At 39.9% G+C, this 18,887-nt stretch overlaps 1 protein-coding gene across 1 annotated transcript in view; it reads right to left on the bottom strand.

Annotated features, from left to right (window-relative positions):
* LOC308140347 (poly [ADP-ribose] polymerase tankyrase-1-like) overlaps positions 1-18,887 on the bottom strand; it is a 103,167-nt gene that overhangs the window by 52,405 nt on the left and 31,875 nt on the right. The window contains exons 5-6 of the mRNA XM_080510078.1: positions 13,086-13,122; positions 9,882-9,957 (exon numbers count right to left, since the gene is read on the bottom strand). Of these exons, the coding sequence (XP_080366204.1) occupies positions 9,882-9,957; positions 13,086-13,122 (113 nt within the window). The remainder of the gene's footprint in view (positions 1-9,881; positions 9,958-13,085; positions 13,123-18,887) is intronic.

The raw sequence follows: 18,887 nt of genomic DNA, 5'->3' as shown, positions 1-18,887 counted from the left end.
CTCTACAATTCTCGATTTACATGCTCCATTTAGGGAACACTTCAATCTTGACCACTTAGCGGCTGCTTGACTGTTGATTTTTCCATAGAGAAATGAATGGCCGTTATGCTAAAGAGAAAACAAGTACATCCAGAGAGTTCAAACATTCATATTAAACAACAGCAAAACACATCAAAGTTGGCAAAAAGTATTGGCTATCTGACAAGTGCAGGTTTTATAAGCAGGTAACATTTTAATGTGATGATTCGGAAGCTATTTTTTTAAATAAAAGGGTTAATTGGAGTTAACCAGAAGTTTTCCAGTTCTGCTGCGGGTACCTGGGAAAGACCCTTAAAGCCAAATGCTCAGACTGCCATAGGAAGAGAATCATGCAGATCCACAACAGCAACAACAACACTGAAGGTTATTCCAACCCCCATTCGTCATCTAAACGGTTAATAAATGTGCTTGAATAGAAGAAACACATGTGTATCCTCATTTCCACGCAGACCATCAGGTAGCACTAAGTAACAGATCAGCTTCACTGTGTAAAGTTTCTCCCAGGGAAGCTATTTCCTACGACCTTGTTTGCCTGCATTTGTAAACATGAGCAAATATTCATGCAGACCTCAGCTCTGATTTGCGGACTCATCAGGATCCAGTAGGAAGCTAACAAATGGGAGCTTAGTGGAGGAGAGTTCCCAGCAAGTTGGCACACTTTTCAGTACGAAGATGCCAGCAGTGGAATCGCAACAACCTTGACATGCTGAACAGTGAAGGCTGAGAAAAAAAAGCTAACTTTACCAATAACTGTGCAATGGGGATAAAATATCTGAAATAAACAATAGAGGCACACAACTGTTGGCTCTTTAAAGCTTGCTGTCAACCTTCAGCTGTTTATTTGAGAGGTAATGAATAAAATCTAATATTTTTAAAAATCCATCTATTAAACAACGGATGGATTTTTGGAGGTACGCAAATAACATATTACCTTGTTTGATAACCAAGTCCTCGTCTATCCAATACATTGATGTTGATCTATTGAACTCTAACCACCCGAAGTTGCTTTAACTTCTGAAGCTATGCCTTGGTAACCAATAAACTACTGCAGCATCACTAACTCATTACACCCACAACAAAAAATTATTGATGCATTAAGTTATTTACCTTTGACAGGCCACATGGAGGCAATTGATGTTCAGATGACCAACTCGTAAAATTACAGCATTATAATCTATAAATCACCCCGACTGCAAATGATTTCCCTTAGTTTTAGTACAAATATTCAAAGGTACTTCAACATTTCTCCATCTCTACTGATAATAGACAACGAACAAGAATTTTTACTTGATCCCATTCTTAGCTATTCAAAGCATTAATATTTTCACAAATTCACTACTTTGCTGTCAATACGAGAGCTAGCTTTCATAGCTGCTCCTCTTATTGAACCAGTGTGACCTCCAGTGAACAGAGAGAAAAGAGTCATTATTTCTATTTAAAAATTAGCATTAAATGCAGGTTCATGGCAGGAATGAGGGGTTGTGTGCTCTTTATATCTGCATGACGAAAAGGAACAATTAAATGATGAAACACAAAAACACATTGTGCAAAAATATTAGTAAGATGAATTGTGGTCAGTGAAAAAAGGTAAATATTCTTACTTTTGCTACTATCATCATAATTGTTGTTGTAGCATTTTCTATTTTAATAGTATGATATCTGCAGTTGCTTGTCCTCAAAAACTCTCTTGTTGAAAAAAAGAAAATATGTATGATTTGAGTACATTTCTGTCAATTTAAACAACTGTATTTCAATGCATCATGAAGGAAAATGCATTTGCTTTTACTGTGATGTTTTAAGGGAACTGTGGTAAATTCAACAGCCTCTTTTAGCAAAGTGAAGTACAACAATAATGTTCATACACGGAAACTAGACCATCTAGCCTGTGATATAGTCAGCATTATAAAACTCAGTTATCCACTGTTTTAATCCTTAAAAGTTCCCATTTGGAGCGACACATTTTTCATCAGATGGGAATGATAAACACGGTCTTCCAGCATGGTGCTCTCAGCAGGACAAGCTGCTCTCATAATCAACATTTAAACAAGGCTTCCATCTTGTCTTTCTTCTCTCTCGGCTCTGAATCTCGGTCTTGCTTCCTCAGTCGATGACTTCTTTCAGGCTTGTGCCAGTGAGGACACGAGTGGGTGAGAATTCACACGGGTATGATATGGCTCCAAAATTCAAAACACTCTCAAAGACACAAACACATGCCAAAAAAACCAACAAAAACAAGAAAACAAATGCAAATACACTTTTAGAACAGACGAGGCTCAATTAAATATATTTTTTAAAAACCAAACAGCACCAGTTTTGAGTTGAGGACATGTCTCTGATGCGAGTATAGTTTTGGATCGTTCACACAATTGAAAAAGACGACCTGAATGTTAATTAGGTTAACGTCAGGGAGAAGGCTGGGATTAGGCGATGGGTGCGATAAGTTTAAGGGATAAGAGCCTGCATTATGCCAACAAGAGTCCTCACAACCATAAAAACACACAGCTGTGTGTGTGCGTGTGTGTGTGCGCACGTGCGTGTGTGTGTGCGTGCGTGTGCCTGTGAGAAAGGGAGTATGTTGTAGGTTTCAATAGAGGGAGCTTGATAACACTCTCCACTCAGCTGTGTTAATAATATCCCACTCTGATGGGTCCTCAATCATCAGAGTGCACGACCGCACACACACAACCGCACACGATGAATCTAATAATAAGAAACTGAGAAGTGGAGGCGTGGAGGGGAAAACAGTGGCCATAAAAAGGCTTGATACACTTTATGGACAAAAGTAAGCGGATACCTAAACACAGAACTGGGTGATGTCACCTAATATCAGGATTGCCTCTCACATGTGTTGTTTGTTAGATTTGTATTAGACTTGGACATAAAATCTGTCTCCACGGTAGATTTTGAGAAAATAACTGTGCTGAAGGATCTGCCCTCCACCTCTTAGTCTGGTTCTGCTGGTTTCTTCCTGTTAAGAGGTTTTTTTTTTCCTTTCTACCATATCTTAAGCTTACCCAAGTGTAAATTGGGTTTTTCTATGTAAAAGTGCCTTGAGTTGATTGCAATGTATGTAGGCACTATAACAATAATATTGAAATCATATAGAACTATCAGCAGAGACACGTTTTGAGAAAAGACATTTCTTTGCAGATGAAATTATATTTATCAGCCAAATAACTATTTGGTACTTGTTTCTAAATTAAATTAGTCAATAACAATCGCAGAAGAAGTGCAAAATTTAGTTTACTATTTGAGCAAATAACTCCAAAGTATGACATTAATTTGGCCCTTTTGACTTGGAAAAGCACGATTCGCTTCCAGTCTGCAGAAGGTCACCTGACTGAAAATCTGATCAAGCAAAAATAATTGTGACACTGTATTTAATTAACGTACCCATAAGAATAAGGAATGAGGTCATGTATAACAAACGTTGATGCAAATGTTTGCAAATATTACATCAGCTCAATTGTTTAAAGTCCAAAACAAAACTTGCTGTTTTCAAAAGCAAAGTTCTATGTGATTTAAAAACAAAATTGTCTCATACATATTGCAGTCAAGCTGTGGCCGAGGCTTCATTTTAGAGGAATAAGACAGGAGTTCGCTCTTAAAGGTATAAAAGGGCATCTTGAGAAAAGGGTTTTCATGTTAAATGTACTTGTTCTGATAACAAAGCATTTGTTTTGTGAATGTAGCACAATCAGGTAACAGAGTCCAACTGAAGAGTGGTCTGTGGCAGCCTGTGGATCAATCTGTGGTATTGATCCACCACCACTCCCCTGCTGAAAAAGAACTTGAAGTGCCAACAAAAGCCACTTCCCTGTTGCTTCAGAAAAGATGAAACGGACGACACCAGGGCTTTGCTAACAAGGCTGCTTACCATAAAAACAGTTTCAGCAGATGTTGTATCATTAGCAGACATCTGGGTAATGGACTGCTAGGAGACCTCAGACATATCGGTCTTGGAGGCACACTTAGCATATTCTCACACGGTTGTGAATACTTCATCTCTATCAGTGTTCGGAAGACAAGTATGCCCACACAACTGACGCCTTTTTTTGTTTTGTGGCTGCCAACTCTGGCCCGTCTGCACTTGAGATTGATTCTGTTTCACCGTCCCTGAGCTGATTCTTACCGTCCCGATTGTCTCCCGCGAGTCATATTGGTTAATACTGCAAGCGAGGGGGAGCGTGCCAAACGCAGCTGTGTGTGGGTGTATGCGTGTTAATATAAATAAAGATTGAGAGCACATGCTAATTAACTCTGATCAGCAGTTTGTTAGCAGAATAAGCTTGAAGTTGTTGGGGGTTATGGCCGCTTCAAATCATTAAAGTGCAAGTATTACTGATTCAATTCGTTGAATAGAGACATGAGTGTGCCAGTTATACACTTGTGACAGTGAAACAACTGCTTGTTTATGCTCTATACTGTCTGTATACTTTAGGCCATATGAGCACTCTCTCACTCTCACTTTTTATTTACGTTGCTCACAGGCAAAGCTTTTTAATCCTCCACGAGTCATTCGCAATCAACATTTATGTTCCAGATTTGTGTTTGCTTGTAGGAGCGCACGTTTTTGAGGAGGGAGAGCCGGGGAGTCTCTGCCATTTCTAATTAAACTGAAATGAGGAACTCGAATCGAGAGAGGAGGGATAGACCGAACCAGAAGGAAGTGGGGCCGTGTTTAATTTGAAGAGAAGCGCCACGATTATCAATCATTAAGACCTTGCCATGCTCGGGTTTGTCCGTGATTATTGCCGGTGTCCTAGTATGTGTGTGCTCCAAAGCTTCATTAATTTTTTATTTTTTTTGAAACGCATGGGCTTTCTACTGGAGAAGCCAGATGTGCATGCAGATCCATCACTTTTACAAAGGTGAGTGATGTTAGTTTTCTACATTATGGCACAAATCACCTCTAACTTTTTTGTGGCCACTGTTTTTTTATGACATATTTTCAGGTAAAATCGCACAAGTAAAGCACCTTGAATAACACATTCAAGGCATAAAAATGCCATCAAAACCACCTGTGATGGACTCTCACTCACTTAATTTGAGTCATAGCCATATTAATAATGATCAAAATGATGGTAGCATTTGCCACAAACCATTTCGATGAGAAACACTTAGCTAATCATCATTCTGTTGCTCACAATAATAAAAGAGGAAGGACTCATTACCTTGTTGAAAGGCACTCAAAAAAGCAGCACTTTAGATGTAACCTTTGCGGTGCAAAAGAAATACTTCTAAGGAATGTTTGCAAGTTTTTTTGCCTGGATGAAATGCTATAACTCCATCAGGCACTAACAGGAAAACATCTGGTTGGTTCCCCAACTGCAATCATACATTGAAATTTGCATCAGGTTATGACTTGACCTTGAGCGTGGAGTACCTGTGTCCCATTTTTTGCATGAAGAACATCTGCGATAAGTTGCTGTCGCCACATAGACGTTTACCGGGAGTCCTGGACTGAATATAACATAATGAGTCAGCCTGCATTCACAGAAGAGCATCGACTTTAACAAATCATTCATATAGCATTTATAAGCTATAGAGTCTGCCATCAACATATTAAAGTACTGTATATGCATATTGCTTGTACATGTATAGTAATAGAAATAAGCATGCAACGTTTGCATTTTGTGCAAGCGACTTTGTTGGGTTACACACAAGGAAAACGAGAGTAAAAGTTTCTGTCGTCCCGTTGTTTCACCTAATAGCTACAGTTAATAGGCTGAAGTGACTCTGTAATTTCTGTTAGCAGTACCCCATTAAATTAACTTAAAGCCATAACAGGGATGAAACCGGACTGGCGTGAAAATATATTCCATCTGCTGTGCATGGCTGCTTCCAGCCTGAGCAATTAAAGCACATTACAAATACAGATTGTGGAGGAGAGGTCACTTCTGTATCTGTCTGAGCATGATTTTCATATTATGTATATAGGTGCTATTCACGAGTTCATTAGATCGCAGCAGTTTTCAATGATCTCCTATTGTCTCAAGCATCTCCAAAGGATTTCAGATTACATGGTTTCCCCTCGGGGTATCACACCTCTTCCCCCTCAGCAGGCCACCTGCACAGATAATAGCTTGAGGATGTTCCCTCACAGTTGTGGATACGGCAGCAATATGATGGATACAAGCTGCAGCTGAGCATCATCAACAACACTGAAGTGGCCATAATTAGAGGAAAAAGCCTCCTCAAGGCTGGGGTAGCCTTTCTACGACAGATATCATGAGTACAGGGTAAAAAGGTTAACCTTGGCTCCCTGGTTATGCTGCACACAACATTGCATTTCCCCCACAACTGTTCAAATGTGCAACACTGCCTTAATAGTATGTGGAGCTTGTCTGTCCACCAGTTTTTATTCCCAACGTCTGTATATGCAAACATGTGCAAGAAATATGTATGTATCATCACAGTCTGAGAATCATAAACAGTGGTTTTTGGGGTATAAAGCCAACATTATTTCTTCACTTCCTCCATTTTCTACATTTTGGTGCCAAAGAAAAAAACATCACCTCACCAAGAAAGCCACTTTTCATCTTTTAATTAATATAATTTGGTTCAAGGTTACAAAGCATCTTGCATAGACGAATTGCTGTATTCTACAGATGTGTAATTGTTTTTATGACACACTGTCATACATGGGTAATGAGTGCTTGAATTATAGGTCTGTAATAATTTATTTAACTCCTAAGACCTTCTTTTTCCGATTTATTCTCTACACGTTTCTCCTTGCTAATAAAGTATGCCATTATTGAGGACCATTTATCAAGATGTTAATGATCTGATGTGGTTCCATTTGAAGAAAAACAGCCAAAAAAAAAAAAAAATGAAATATTCACTTACTCATACAAGTTCTGCTACTGTGGGATTGTGACTCGACTGTTTTAGCAGCTAATAAAGTTGAACAATCTCTAAAAACCACAAGCATGCTAATTCAAAAGTAATAACTTATGGAAATGAGCTCCACTCAAGTGTTTACGGATCAAGACTCCTTTATAACACCTTCATATCTCAGACATTAAAGCATATGCAAGCAGAAATCTCGCACTACATTTTGGGTGCACCGATAATTATATTACAAGTATATTCAAGATGGGTTAGGATTAGGCGTCCTTGTCAGGACCAGTGGATTGGGATAGTAGGAGAAATAAATAGCAAAACTGGCAGAGATAAAAATATGAAAAAAAAATACATGACCTCCTAAACAAAAATCAATCTTGTTTTTTTTTTTAATGCATTTTGATTGTGGATGGTTCGTGTAGTGCATGTAGATATACAAATTATGAATACAAGAAAAAAAAAGGAAATGAAAATCATATTCGAAGTGATAAGTTGGAAAAGTTGTCTGATATTTGCACTTTGTTTTCATCAACTTTCTTGGAACAAATATTTGAGTGTTCTCATTTTAAATGGGTAGCACTCTCGTGGTTTTGGTTTTTAGTCTTATTATTTATTATCAAGCCAAAGTTTCTTTGAGAATCACAGTTGAGAGGAATAGCGACAATGACACCCGCCACAACACACGACGGACCCCCGACACTATTTGGACAACAGTCATTTCAGAGTTTCAATTTCTCCCCGGTTTGGAAAACAGGAACACGGAGGACATCGGAGACTACTTCAACTAAAGCTAGAAACACCAAACTGGAGAGTTTTCCTCGCGGTGATTCATCCGAGGAACTAATCAGTCATAAGCCAGACGTGCAGCTGTAACATAGCAGAGCTCAACCTCAGGCTCAGGACTCCCTGCAGACGCATGTGGGGAGGCTGTACTCACAAAATAATTTCTATTGCGCTAACAGGATATAATACAGCACTTTTCTCTGCAGGCCGATGTACTTTTTTGTGTCGTACTTGGCATTTCATTTAGCACGCCCGCCATTTCTTCCAGCCTTCCAAGTCTCGCTGCACTGGCTGCAATCTAATGCGTCCAGAATTAACTTGCAACTGTAACCTGAGCTGACTGCCGAGCCCTCATCTGGCCTTGTTATAATTCAAGTTGGAGCATCATACAGTTTAATTACAACTCGGGAACACATTCCATGCAACGCAGGAGAAGGTGTGCAGCCTAAGACTCACAACTCAGAGAAGCTGGAAACTGCACTCAGTGCAGTTTGCTAAACTTCTGTCGAGCTTTGGGCATTACGAAAAAGGAAATTTAATCTTCACTTGGGTGGCTCTCAATTAACCAAGTTTTACCACTGTGTGCAATGGAAAACATTTTGAAAATGGCAATTTGTTCAAACCCAAGACAATTTAATAGATGTAATTTATTTTCTTTAAAAAAGAGCTGCGTGGTGCATTGGTTAGCGTCCTCACACCACAATGACAAGATCTCCAGGCTTGGGGGTATTTCTAAATAGGGTTTGCATGTTCTCCTTATGCATGCGTTTCCTTCAACAATTGAAATCCATAAATATTAGGTTGCCCGCTGTTTGCTTGGATATATACAAAATAAAAGATGAAGCAGAAAGCAGAATGCAAAAGAACGTGATAAGGGTGATTTCTTTTAGGGTTTCAAGAGAAATTGAACACCAACCTGCTTTCATTTAATTGTTTTTAGTGGATATAATGCTGCTTGGTCTTAAGATGTGCACACACTGCATGGTTTTCCGACCGATATCCAAGTCGTGTTGATTTAAGCTTGCCGGCTGTGCTGTCCATAGGCGAGACTGAGATCCAATTTACTGCTAATGACCAACCATCAGGAGCCTTACCACAGCTGAGGATAAATTCCAACAGGTTGGATAGTTTGGTCAGCTCTCATGCATCTCTCGTTACAGTTGAAGCGTCATAATTACAGAAAACATGAAAGGGAGACTGGTCAAGCTGTGGTGGCAGCAAATCTGCCTGATTACTGTTTCCTTTTCCTCTGATCTCAATTCAAAAACTATAAAAGCCACAGCCACACTTATTCAGACATTTTTTTTTTTAAACTACTCACTATTTTGACAAAAAGCAAGAGCACCAAAACTTAGATTAGCAAACAAATTCAACCAAAGAAAGAGTTTGTGCATCATTTACTCATGGTCCTTGACCACTGTTAATCATACCACATTCACACAGCCATCATAGAGGCAGTTGGCAGAGCTTTTGTAGTGTAATAACTCTTGATAAATGAATGAAGAATTATGTTTTGATCGCTGCCCTTTTCTCATAAATATTTCATGTTAGACAGAGAGTTTCAGGAACAGTTTTCAGTCTCAAAAAGAAGCGTAACCATGCACTTCTTCTCGGTTGTTATCTGAGGAAAATATTTTGTGCAAAGCAGCTGCCGGAGCGGTGTCATTTGTACGAGAGACAATCAGTGAACATCTTTACAACTATTACCTTCTCTTCTATATTTGAAAGTAATTCACCAATGATTACAATCATGAGAGCATCTCACTCAGGTGAGACAGTAGACATGTTATTATGTCCTGTTATCCTCTATATTTCAGGTGGTGGAGAGGTCTCGGGGACATCAAAACAGTTGCTCCTGAATCTGGAAACACATTGCTTTTCTATGCTCAGAGGAGAGAGTGGTTGATTCACTGAAGGGTTTGTGTCTCCATCTATTCATTTTAATGACTGACAGAAAAGGAAACCTGCGAATGCCTGCTGGTGAGTGCCTGGATTATTCAATACTGCCAAGGCCCACAGCTGCCAGTAAGAGCAATATATATTTTTTTTTTTCTGGTCAGAATTATAAACAAATCTAATATTACCTAAATGTAGGACGGCTTGCAATCCTAATGACTTTCCCAAGGACCAAACACACAGGAAAGGCCAAGAATAACTTTGTTACGGCAATGTGGTGCATGTGTATGAAGACTTTCCGGAGACTCTGCTCCTACCTTGCGGCCGTCGCTCGCGTGGCAGTTGACGTTGAGCGGCGTAAGCAGGGCCATTAGCTTTTCCTCGTTTCCACTCCTGCACACACGCAAACACCCACGTTAGACAGAAAACAACTACCACAGCAGAGGATTAGCGCTGTTCCTCAGCAGGAGAGACGGGAGGGGGGAGAAAATGAGGCAAAACGAGATAAGGAGCTTGAGAGTGAAGGGAAAAGCCTGAGAAATGTTCATCTGCAGAGACAGAACGTCAGACAGAAAGTGCTCGGAGGGTGGATTGACAGTGCATGTATGTGTGTTTCCCTGTAAGACCGGCGGCAACAAGCTCACAAAAACTGTTGGAGGAAGGATTATTTTGGCCCAGCTGTAGAGGAGCTGCGATCTTGCCTCGAGTGTAGCTCTAAGTTTCCTGGTTCTTAGGCTCGCTGCCCTGGCATTGGATGGCCACCAGGAAGTGTTGCCAAGGCAGCAGCCAATGCAACCATCACCGCCATGACAGCCGTAAAGGAAGAGGCTGTCAGATGCTTCCAAAAGGATTCTTGTCCTATTCTCCCATGTTTCTCGCTTCTTTTTACTTCTATACTTTAGCTTGGCCTCTCTGTCCTTCCTTATTTTTCAGCCTCTCTCCAAAAATAGACATTTATAAAACTCTCGATTTCTCTTGTAACTGCTTTCTCCCCCATTATTCTACCATCACTTGGCCTCCTACTCATGTTCTCTCCTCTACCTTTGTATTTCCTCTCACTCTCCTTCGAAAGCGGCTCTCTCTCTCTCCACGTTGTAGCTCGAATGCTCTGCATCCATCACTTTTTCTTTTCTCTGAATTTACGGTTGTTATCACAGACAACAGGGAGTTCATTTTCATGCAAACACCATGATTAGGGTTTCACTGGGTCAAGCAAATGACAACAAATGTGTGTTTGCCTGCTCTCTAGATGTAATGATTTATAACTAGGAAAAGGGCAGAAATGCCCACAGACATGAGCAGAGAGTGAGGGTATTTTGGGAATGGGTGTTACTCCCAGCAGCCAAATACAATCACAAGGTTCCGTGGAGTATTTTTTTTACAGCTACATTTGGTCCTCTAAACTAAAAAATAAAAATTCAATCCAGGTTTGAGAGAGAAACATAAATCTGCATGTTACTCTAATTTAATCAAAACCTGTCAGATCTCTCGAGCGAGATGTACAGTAGATTATATATGGACATACAATATACACAGCAGTCTTTAACATACTGAAAGAGACATTATGCGACATTTCCTGAGAGGCAGCAACAACAGCCTCTGTGACAACAAGTGGTTATCACACAAAAGTCAATCTGAACAGAAAAAGTAAAAAGTAAAACTCACCTAAATGTGATGACACAACATAAATTGACAAGAAAAAATAAAATATCATCACAAAGCTTTGAGTGCACAAACCCAGAGTGGAATGAGTCCTAAAACCGAAAAGTATTTTTGCACTTCTTTGTTTCCTTCTTTCCAAATAGAATGTGATTTGTCTGCCTAAAATAAGGTCTATATTGACACAGGCTCAAAACAAACATCAATAATGAGCCCACTTCTGATTTTTGAAGGTTTTCCGATGTTTGTTGACAACAAATCAAATTGCACAGGATATCAGGTATGTTATCACACACAACGTGGACAAAAAGCTGCCTCTGCCCCATTGTTTATATATCTGCACACAAAATTATTTCAAATCCAGCTTCAACTTTCAATGTCCAGATTTGTCTGTTTAGGAAGTCTGGCTCATAGAAAAAGCTTCACTAAAAAGGCGAGTTAAATTACCCAAATCACAAGTTGGCAGTTTAGCAGAGGTGAGAAAGAAGGCCTATGATCATGGCATTAGCTTTTTTTTTTTTTTTTTGCCAGTGATTGTAATCAAGTATTGTAAATTTATTAACTTGTGTTCCATGGTGAAAATTAAGCTTATGACTGCAACAAGTCCGCAACAAATTTAAGAATAACGTGATTAGCTTTTTGTAAAGGGAACCAAGATGCTAACAATATGTGTCAAAGTGGCGAGAAGCAGTAAGAATATCACACTATGCCTTGCTAGAAGGACTTACCTCATATGGTACAACTTATTTCTGTTAATGCCATTGAATCATTGCTTTTCTCTCTCTATTTAACATATTCCCAAGTTGTGCCCCTTATTAATTCTCACCTCAGTGCAAAGCTGCAATCTGGTCCATAAATACAAAGGGGGAAAATAAAGCAAACAAACAAGAATATCCCAAAAGCCATGTGTGGGAGTTGATTCAATAAAGGGAACACTAAAATTAAGTAGAAAACACTGTTTTGTTTTTCTGAATTATAACATTCAAGTCAGTCAGGGGTTCAGCTGTGACAGAACCACACCGAGTTCACAGTTAAACAGCCTACTGACCCCATAATACACTGGGGTACGGCACGGTTGGGCCAGCTGCTTCCCTGTGTGCATGTGTGTGCTTGGCTGGAAGAGAGAGGATGGAGTGGAGGGAGGGAAGTGGAAGGGAGGGGGGGGCTGGTGAAGGCATCAAGCGCTCTGCCACCCACACACGATCCCAGAACGAGTGCACTTCCACAAGCAAGGGAGGGAAAACGCAAATACGCTGCCCACATGTACCGCCCGTGACGACAACATGCCTCCGAAAACACACAAGTGTCAGCAGCCCCCGAAAGCCCAGGGCTCTCTGGATGTGAAAACACCTGCCGAGTGTGGGAGCTGAGCGCGTGTGCATGCGGGGAGGGGGGGAATGAATGAGTGATGAAAGAGGAAGAGAGAGAGAGAGAGAGAAAGATCAGCAAATGCAAGTTGGAGCAGAGACTGACGGCGGGAGAGAGTGATGGAATTTAAACAAAGAAGAGGGGAGAGGACAGGAGGAATGTAAAACAATAAGGGAGAAAACAAAGGAAATCAGGGATGAGAGAACTGAGGGCAAAGGGAGGAAGAACAGATCAGGGAGAAAATGGGAGAGAATAAGAAGAGGAGGTGCAAGAGAGAGGAGAAAGGAAACAGAAAAAAGTAAGCAAGAAAAAAACCGGGGATGGGGAATAGGACAAGACCTGAGTAGGGGAACAAGGAAATGCAAGCAATTAAAAAAAATTTTTTTTAAGAAAAAAGACAACAAAGTGGGAGGGAAAAGGGCATATAATCCCAGGCATGAGGGGGAAGAGCAAAACAGAATGACAACAAAGAGCATGCATAGTGTGGTACTCACCTGGCCGCCTCCAGCAGCTCATCCTTCTTGTATTCACCTAGATGGTTACAGAAGATCATGGTGTCAGACAACTGGCCGCTAACGCACATCAACCACACACAGACGCACATGATCAAGCAGAGACAACAACCCTGGAAAGACCCACACACTCTCTATTAGAGGGGAGGACACCATCTTTCTATCTATCTATCCATCTCTCTCCCTCTCTCTCTCTCTCTCTCCCTCCCACCCCCTCCTCCTCTTTCTCTTGCCATTCTCACTCAGTGCGCACCCCTCTGGCTCCGGTTGCCGTGACGATGTGTTGCCGGCAGCGACCACAGCGCGTTCATTGTTTGGGTGGTGAGCGGCGGGCTGACGCGCGCTCTGCCTCTACCCGTCCCTGCGTCCATCCATCCCTTTCTCCAGCACCGCCGCGTTGGTCTGCGCTGCCTCGGCCGCTGCTCATATTGCTAACCGCCGTCCCCCGTCCTCCATAATCTGTGTCCCTCCGTCTCTCTCTCTCTCTCTCTCTCTCTCTCTCTTCCTCTCTGTGGGCTCAAGAGGCGCAGTTACCGTTAAGAGAAAAAAAAACAAACTGAAATAAACAAACCCCTCCCCCCCACATTCTCTCTCTCTCTCTCTCTCTCTCTCTCTCTCTCTCTCTCTCTCTCTCTCTCTCTCTCTCTCTCTCTCTCTCTCTCTCTCTCTCTCTCTCTCTCTCTCTCTCTCTCTCTCTCTCTCTCTCTCTCTCTCTCTCTCTCTCTCTCTCTCTCTCTCTCTCTCTCTCTCTCTCTCTCTCTCTCTCTCTCTCTCTCTCTCTCTCTCTCTCTCTCTCTCTCTCTCTCTCTCTCTCTCTCTCTCTCTCTCTCTCTCTCTCATTAAAAAAAGACATGGCTGAGGGTGACAGACAGCCCATAAGACACACCAAATCACTGGACTCATTTGCTTATGTAATGGCTTTCAAACTGATTTTTTAAAATTTGATTTGACTACGATTTGCAACATTTACTCATTATATTGACGCTAATAATGTTATTATTAAAACCTCAATGTATAGTGAATCATGTGGGACCACTGATCAGGCTGCTGTGTGAATCTAAAATAAATCTACAGTAGAAAATGGCACAAAAAAGCCTGCATTTCCCCAGATGTCTTCACGCATTCACTTCTTAAATAAATCCTTTTAATTTGGTGCAAAAAGATGTTTACTTTCTTGTCTCACCTCCGTAAAGGTTCAAGATTCAATAAAGGCAGATTTAGGGAGCAAGCAGAAACCGTAGAAGCTGAGACATACTTTTGGTCAATAGTATCAGTCATGCTCCAAAAATACTGGATTGTAAAATCTGCTGGAAGCAGCTCAATAGCATCTTTAATTCATATGGTTTATATCATCTAAATTGACTTTTTATCAAGCTCCAAATCTCCATTGATTGAAACAAACACCTTCACTTTGTATGTGTATAATATCTATTAATTCCATTATTTCAGATCGATTGAACTGTTTTGACAGAGTTCTGTATCTCACAATGATACCACATTTGTTATCATAAAGTAGTGAATGAATGAAAATTAACAGTATTGCTTTCGCTAAATTTGAATGTATGGGAGGAAAAATAAGGTTACATATTTTCTCTGGTATAAACGTAAGCTCTGTCAAGATCCCAGCAACACGACAATTTTATAATAAAAAAACTCAGAGCGCTTTACAGGGACAGACAGTAGCTCCACAGATTTCTCAGCTCTCCCAACATAGAAATTGATATTCACCTATAGAGGTTCCAAATTTTGTGTGTGCAGCAGTAAAAATGTTTACTAATTATTAATAATTACTACATTTGTGAATCCATTCATGTTGTCGGCTTCACTGAGGTCATAGGGCACGTCATTTTGGTGACTCGAAGTTGGTGACTATTGTTGAACAAGCTTTCTCTTTCACGTTAGATTTATTTGATTAGATTGTTTGTTTGTTTTATACAATTAACAGAAAAGCACTATTTGCAAACTTGTCTGAAAACATTTGCATATCCATATCCCCATTGTTATTGTAGCTGATGTCATGTGCTATGTAATCATCCGCATTTCATCGTATATATTCTTTTTTATCCTAATTTTATAATATCCATCATTTTTGTACATTAAACAAAACGTACACAATATACAGCCATTGTTAATGTCATGGAGCAATGACATGAAGCCACCTCCTGGTTATGCTTTTCTTGCTTGCTTCTAGTGAGACTGAATCTTCCCTAATGGCAACATCCCGAGTTTGTTCAAGAAACATCAGAGAAAATGTGTTCAGAATTTCATCTCCTGAAATTGTCTAAACTAACTGATTACGTCTATTATCCCAACACTATCTGAGTGACTTTGTCACTCGTGGGCACCTTTACACTGATAAATGTTGATATGCTAACATTTGTATGCAACTAAAGTAATATTTTGAGAGTGACTGAAGACAGCAAGAGGTGAAACATTGATAAAGGGAATAAAAAAAAAAAAAAATCCAAGAAAGAAGGAGAGGTAACTGCGATTCAGATAAATGGAAAGAGGACAAGGAGGTTGGGCCGTGTGCTTGGAACAGACGGTGGGGTGGGGTGCAGCGGGGTGAGGAGTGAAGAAGAAAGGTTACAGAGAAGGGAAAAGGGGGGAGGGAGGAACAAAGGATTTGCAGATGAAAGAGAGTAGGGATGATTAGGGATCTGGAAACTGACATGCATGGATTTGACACAGTATAATTGGTGTTAGGGAGGCTAAGGCAGAACAGTGAGAGGGAGAAGAAAAAGGGGGGTAGTGGGAGAGGGGCAGAGATGGGCAGGGCAATAGGAAAATATGAATACAAAGAGAAAGGAGAGGAATGCTCAGAGAGATCAAGAAACTCAATTAGAGGCTGGAGCGCTAAAGCAATTTATGGGCTCAGGCTGATTCATTTTTCCATTACACACCTGACAGTCACAGTCCGCACAGCCAGGTGCATTATGGTACTCTAATTATTATCCTAATCGTTGTTATCATCTCTCGTAGTAATACCTACAGAACTTCGCACACAATTATCAGACACTCTGTATCACACAGAAGTATTAAATAATCAATGCACACCTGTTTATTTTACTTTTAGTTTTGGTGATGAATTCATTCACACATTCCGTTGTTTGACATTTTCAAGGAGTGAAACTATGAATGGGCACTCTTTTTGAAGCCATGAGTCACATTTTAAACTTTTTTTCAGAGTTGGAATGTGTCATTGCTCGTCTAAAAGTTTCTTTTCTGAGCCTTTGTTTGTTGGAGTGGTTAAAATTGTCAAAGCCGTCAACCACAGTGTTTTCTTACAGCACTGAGGCTGCACTGGGTACTAATTACAATATATTTGGCAACAAATGTGCACAATTGGCTATTTAATTAGTTCAATAAATGGAGTTCTATTCATGAACAAGGCTCATGCAAAGGCTTCAGAAAGTTAATAGAATACATTGAGTCTGAACACACTTTTCTACATTTTTGCATGTTCTCTTTGTATTTTCCCCTCTCAGACTAATTGACAGAGAATTTAGTTTCCAGGAGCATCCCTACGTTTGGCAGTGACCAATCAGTCATCTATATTTCAGAGCATCTTTCTTGAGAATTGTTAGAAGGTTCTGACAGCTTAACAAAAGTAGCACGTACAATATTTTTTAAAGTGAAACCAATTCATTTTCATTTTCAATAACTACAAAATTAATTTCAAGAGTCAACAAGTACCAGTGTGAATTTCTAATTGTAAACTAGTTACATAGCACCGGCACTGAGTATATAGACATTGCTGAGAAATAGTAGTGATAGTAGTTTTTAATATAACAATGATCTTGACAACAGCTTTAGAATATAAACTGATATGTTAATACTGTAATTTTTCTCCTCACAAACCAAAAGTGCTTGCGCCAAACAATCAGTCTGGGGCAGAGCGCTACGTCAGACCACAGACAGACAGAAAGGGACTCTCAGATTAATGATTGAATGTAACTGTGTCAGACACCTGAATCCAAACACAGTCAATCATGTTTGATTCAAACATGGAGAGATTTCACCATTTAAGGCAGCTGTAACTCAGCCGTTTCCAATTCCTCTCATAAACATCAAACAAGGACGAGTGTTAAGCTGATAAATTTCAGTATAGTGGCATCACACTGGACTGCACCAAAGGCACAAAAGTCCACACAGGTAATGGAACAAAGATTTTTAAAGTTAGGTTTACACATACGAGACAAGAAACTGTAAACATTAAGCGTTATATGGTCAATTAAAAAAAGAGCACATTTTTATTTGTAAATTAAAATTTTAAGAAATGCTCTTTGTTAAAATGGAATCAAATATGCGTATATCTGGGTATGGTATTTGTTCAAATAGTTTTTAAAAAATGGTGTATTTGCGGGCCCTTTATGTCCAGGTCCATTTGAAGTACCCATTGGAGGCTCGTTCCAGAAAAGCAACAAGCACCCGGTGCTCACTCGTTATAGATATGGCTGTGCTTCCAGTTTCCAGCAGACCATTTCTTAGTAAGCACCACTGTGACAATGGGGCCGTGGGATTGGGATGAACCAGGCCTTTCTAAACATCAGATCATTACTAAGCTAAATGTTTGTAAGCGGGCTGTTCTTGGTGCTCCAAACCAATTTGTGGAAACAGAATCAGATGGATCCGATTAGGGAGACTGAAAGTGATAGTAGAGTTACAGGATCTATTTTTTGTTTTACATTTTTGTTCTACATTTCATTACACATAATTTGCAGAATAAAAACTGCAATTCCTATGAGCATACATTCAGTCAAAGCAGGATATGTCTTGAGTCTCGTACGACAAAAGGATGACACGGACTATGTCATGCAAGAAATTATTAATGAACGATAGTTTAAGGTCCCACTAAGTAATGCTTCCAAATTTGAGATGTAAGGCAGTGACAAGGTCGTCTATGATATAAGACAAAAAGGAGAATGACTAAATTAAGGCGTAAACTCAAACACAGAATATAATGAACTTTAAAGAAAAGGATATAGCACTCTATAGTTCAAAGACAGCGACTCTGTCTGCTTTGTGTCTTTGTCAAAAAAGAAAATCATATTGCAGCCTGATAAAAGCCTCAACAAGAACAACCTGAACATCAAATATGCCGACTATCTGGAGTCACCTGACCTCAACCCATCTGAGGGATGACTCGAAGAGTAAGAGAAGTAAAATACTCCTGACACCATTAGAAGTTTTTCTCTATGTTGTCAGATCGTGGGGGTACAGTTGCGCAAAAGCGTCAGTCCATGTCTACTTTGCTGCAGCTCTCATGAGAGAAGAAAAAGAAAAAGAATGTCAAGGCAAATGGAACCACTTATAATAAAGGCATTGCATTATATTCGAAGCATTATAATTCAACAACTGGTTGATAAGTTTTAACCAGCATAAGTATAACCAGCATCAATCACAATATAATTAAACCCTTTGAGAAAAATATAAAAGACTTTTTGGAGATTCTTAAGACCTGGGGTGTCAAACATACACCCCAGTTTGATCTTGAGTAGAATTATAGCATGTGCAAGGAATTATGTATAGGTCCTAAAAATGTTTAAAAATGCATTTATTATCGTTTTTGTTACTTCAACAATTTGCAGCAGCATCCTGGATGAAACCCATATGCTGCATGTTGGACATCTGAAAACATAGTAGATGAAAGAGTTACATTAAGATCTTGTTTACATGCATCGTTTTTCCATTTCCATTTCCGGAATGTTTTGTTTACACAAAATGTTTGAAGCCGATGTCCTTTTACACGCAATGCTAAAAATGATGGGATTTTATGTTGGG

The sequence above is a fragment of the Blennius ocellaris genome (assembly GCF_963422515.1).
Source record: "Blennius ocellaris genome assembly, chromosome: 15".
NCBI classification, from domain to species: domain Eukaryota; kingdom Metazoa; phylum Chordata; class Actinopteri; order Blenniiformes; family Blenniidae; genus Blennius; species Blennius ocellaris.
The sequence above is the reverse complement of the archived record's forward strand: the minus strand, read 5'-3'. Positions and strand labels throughout refer to the sequence as shown.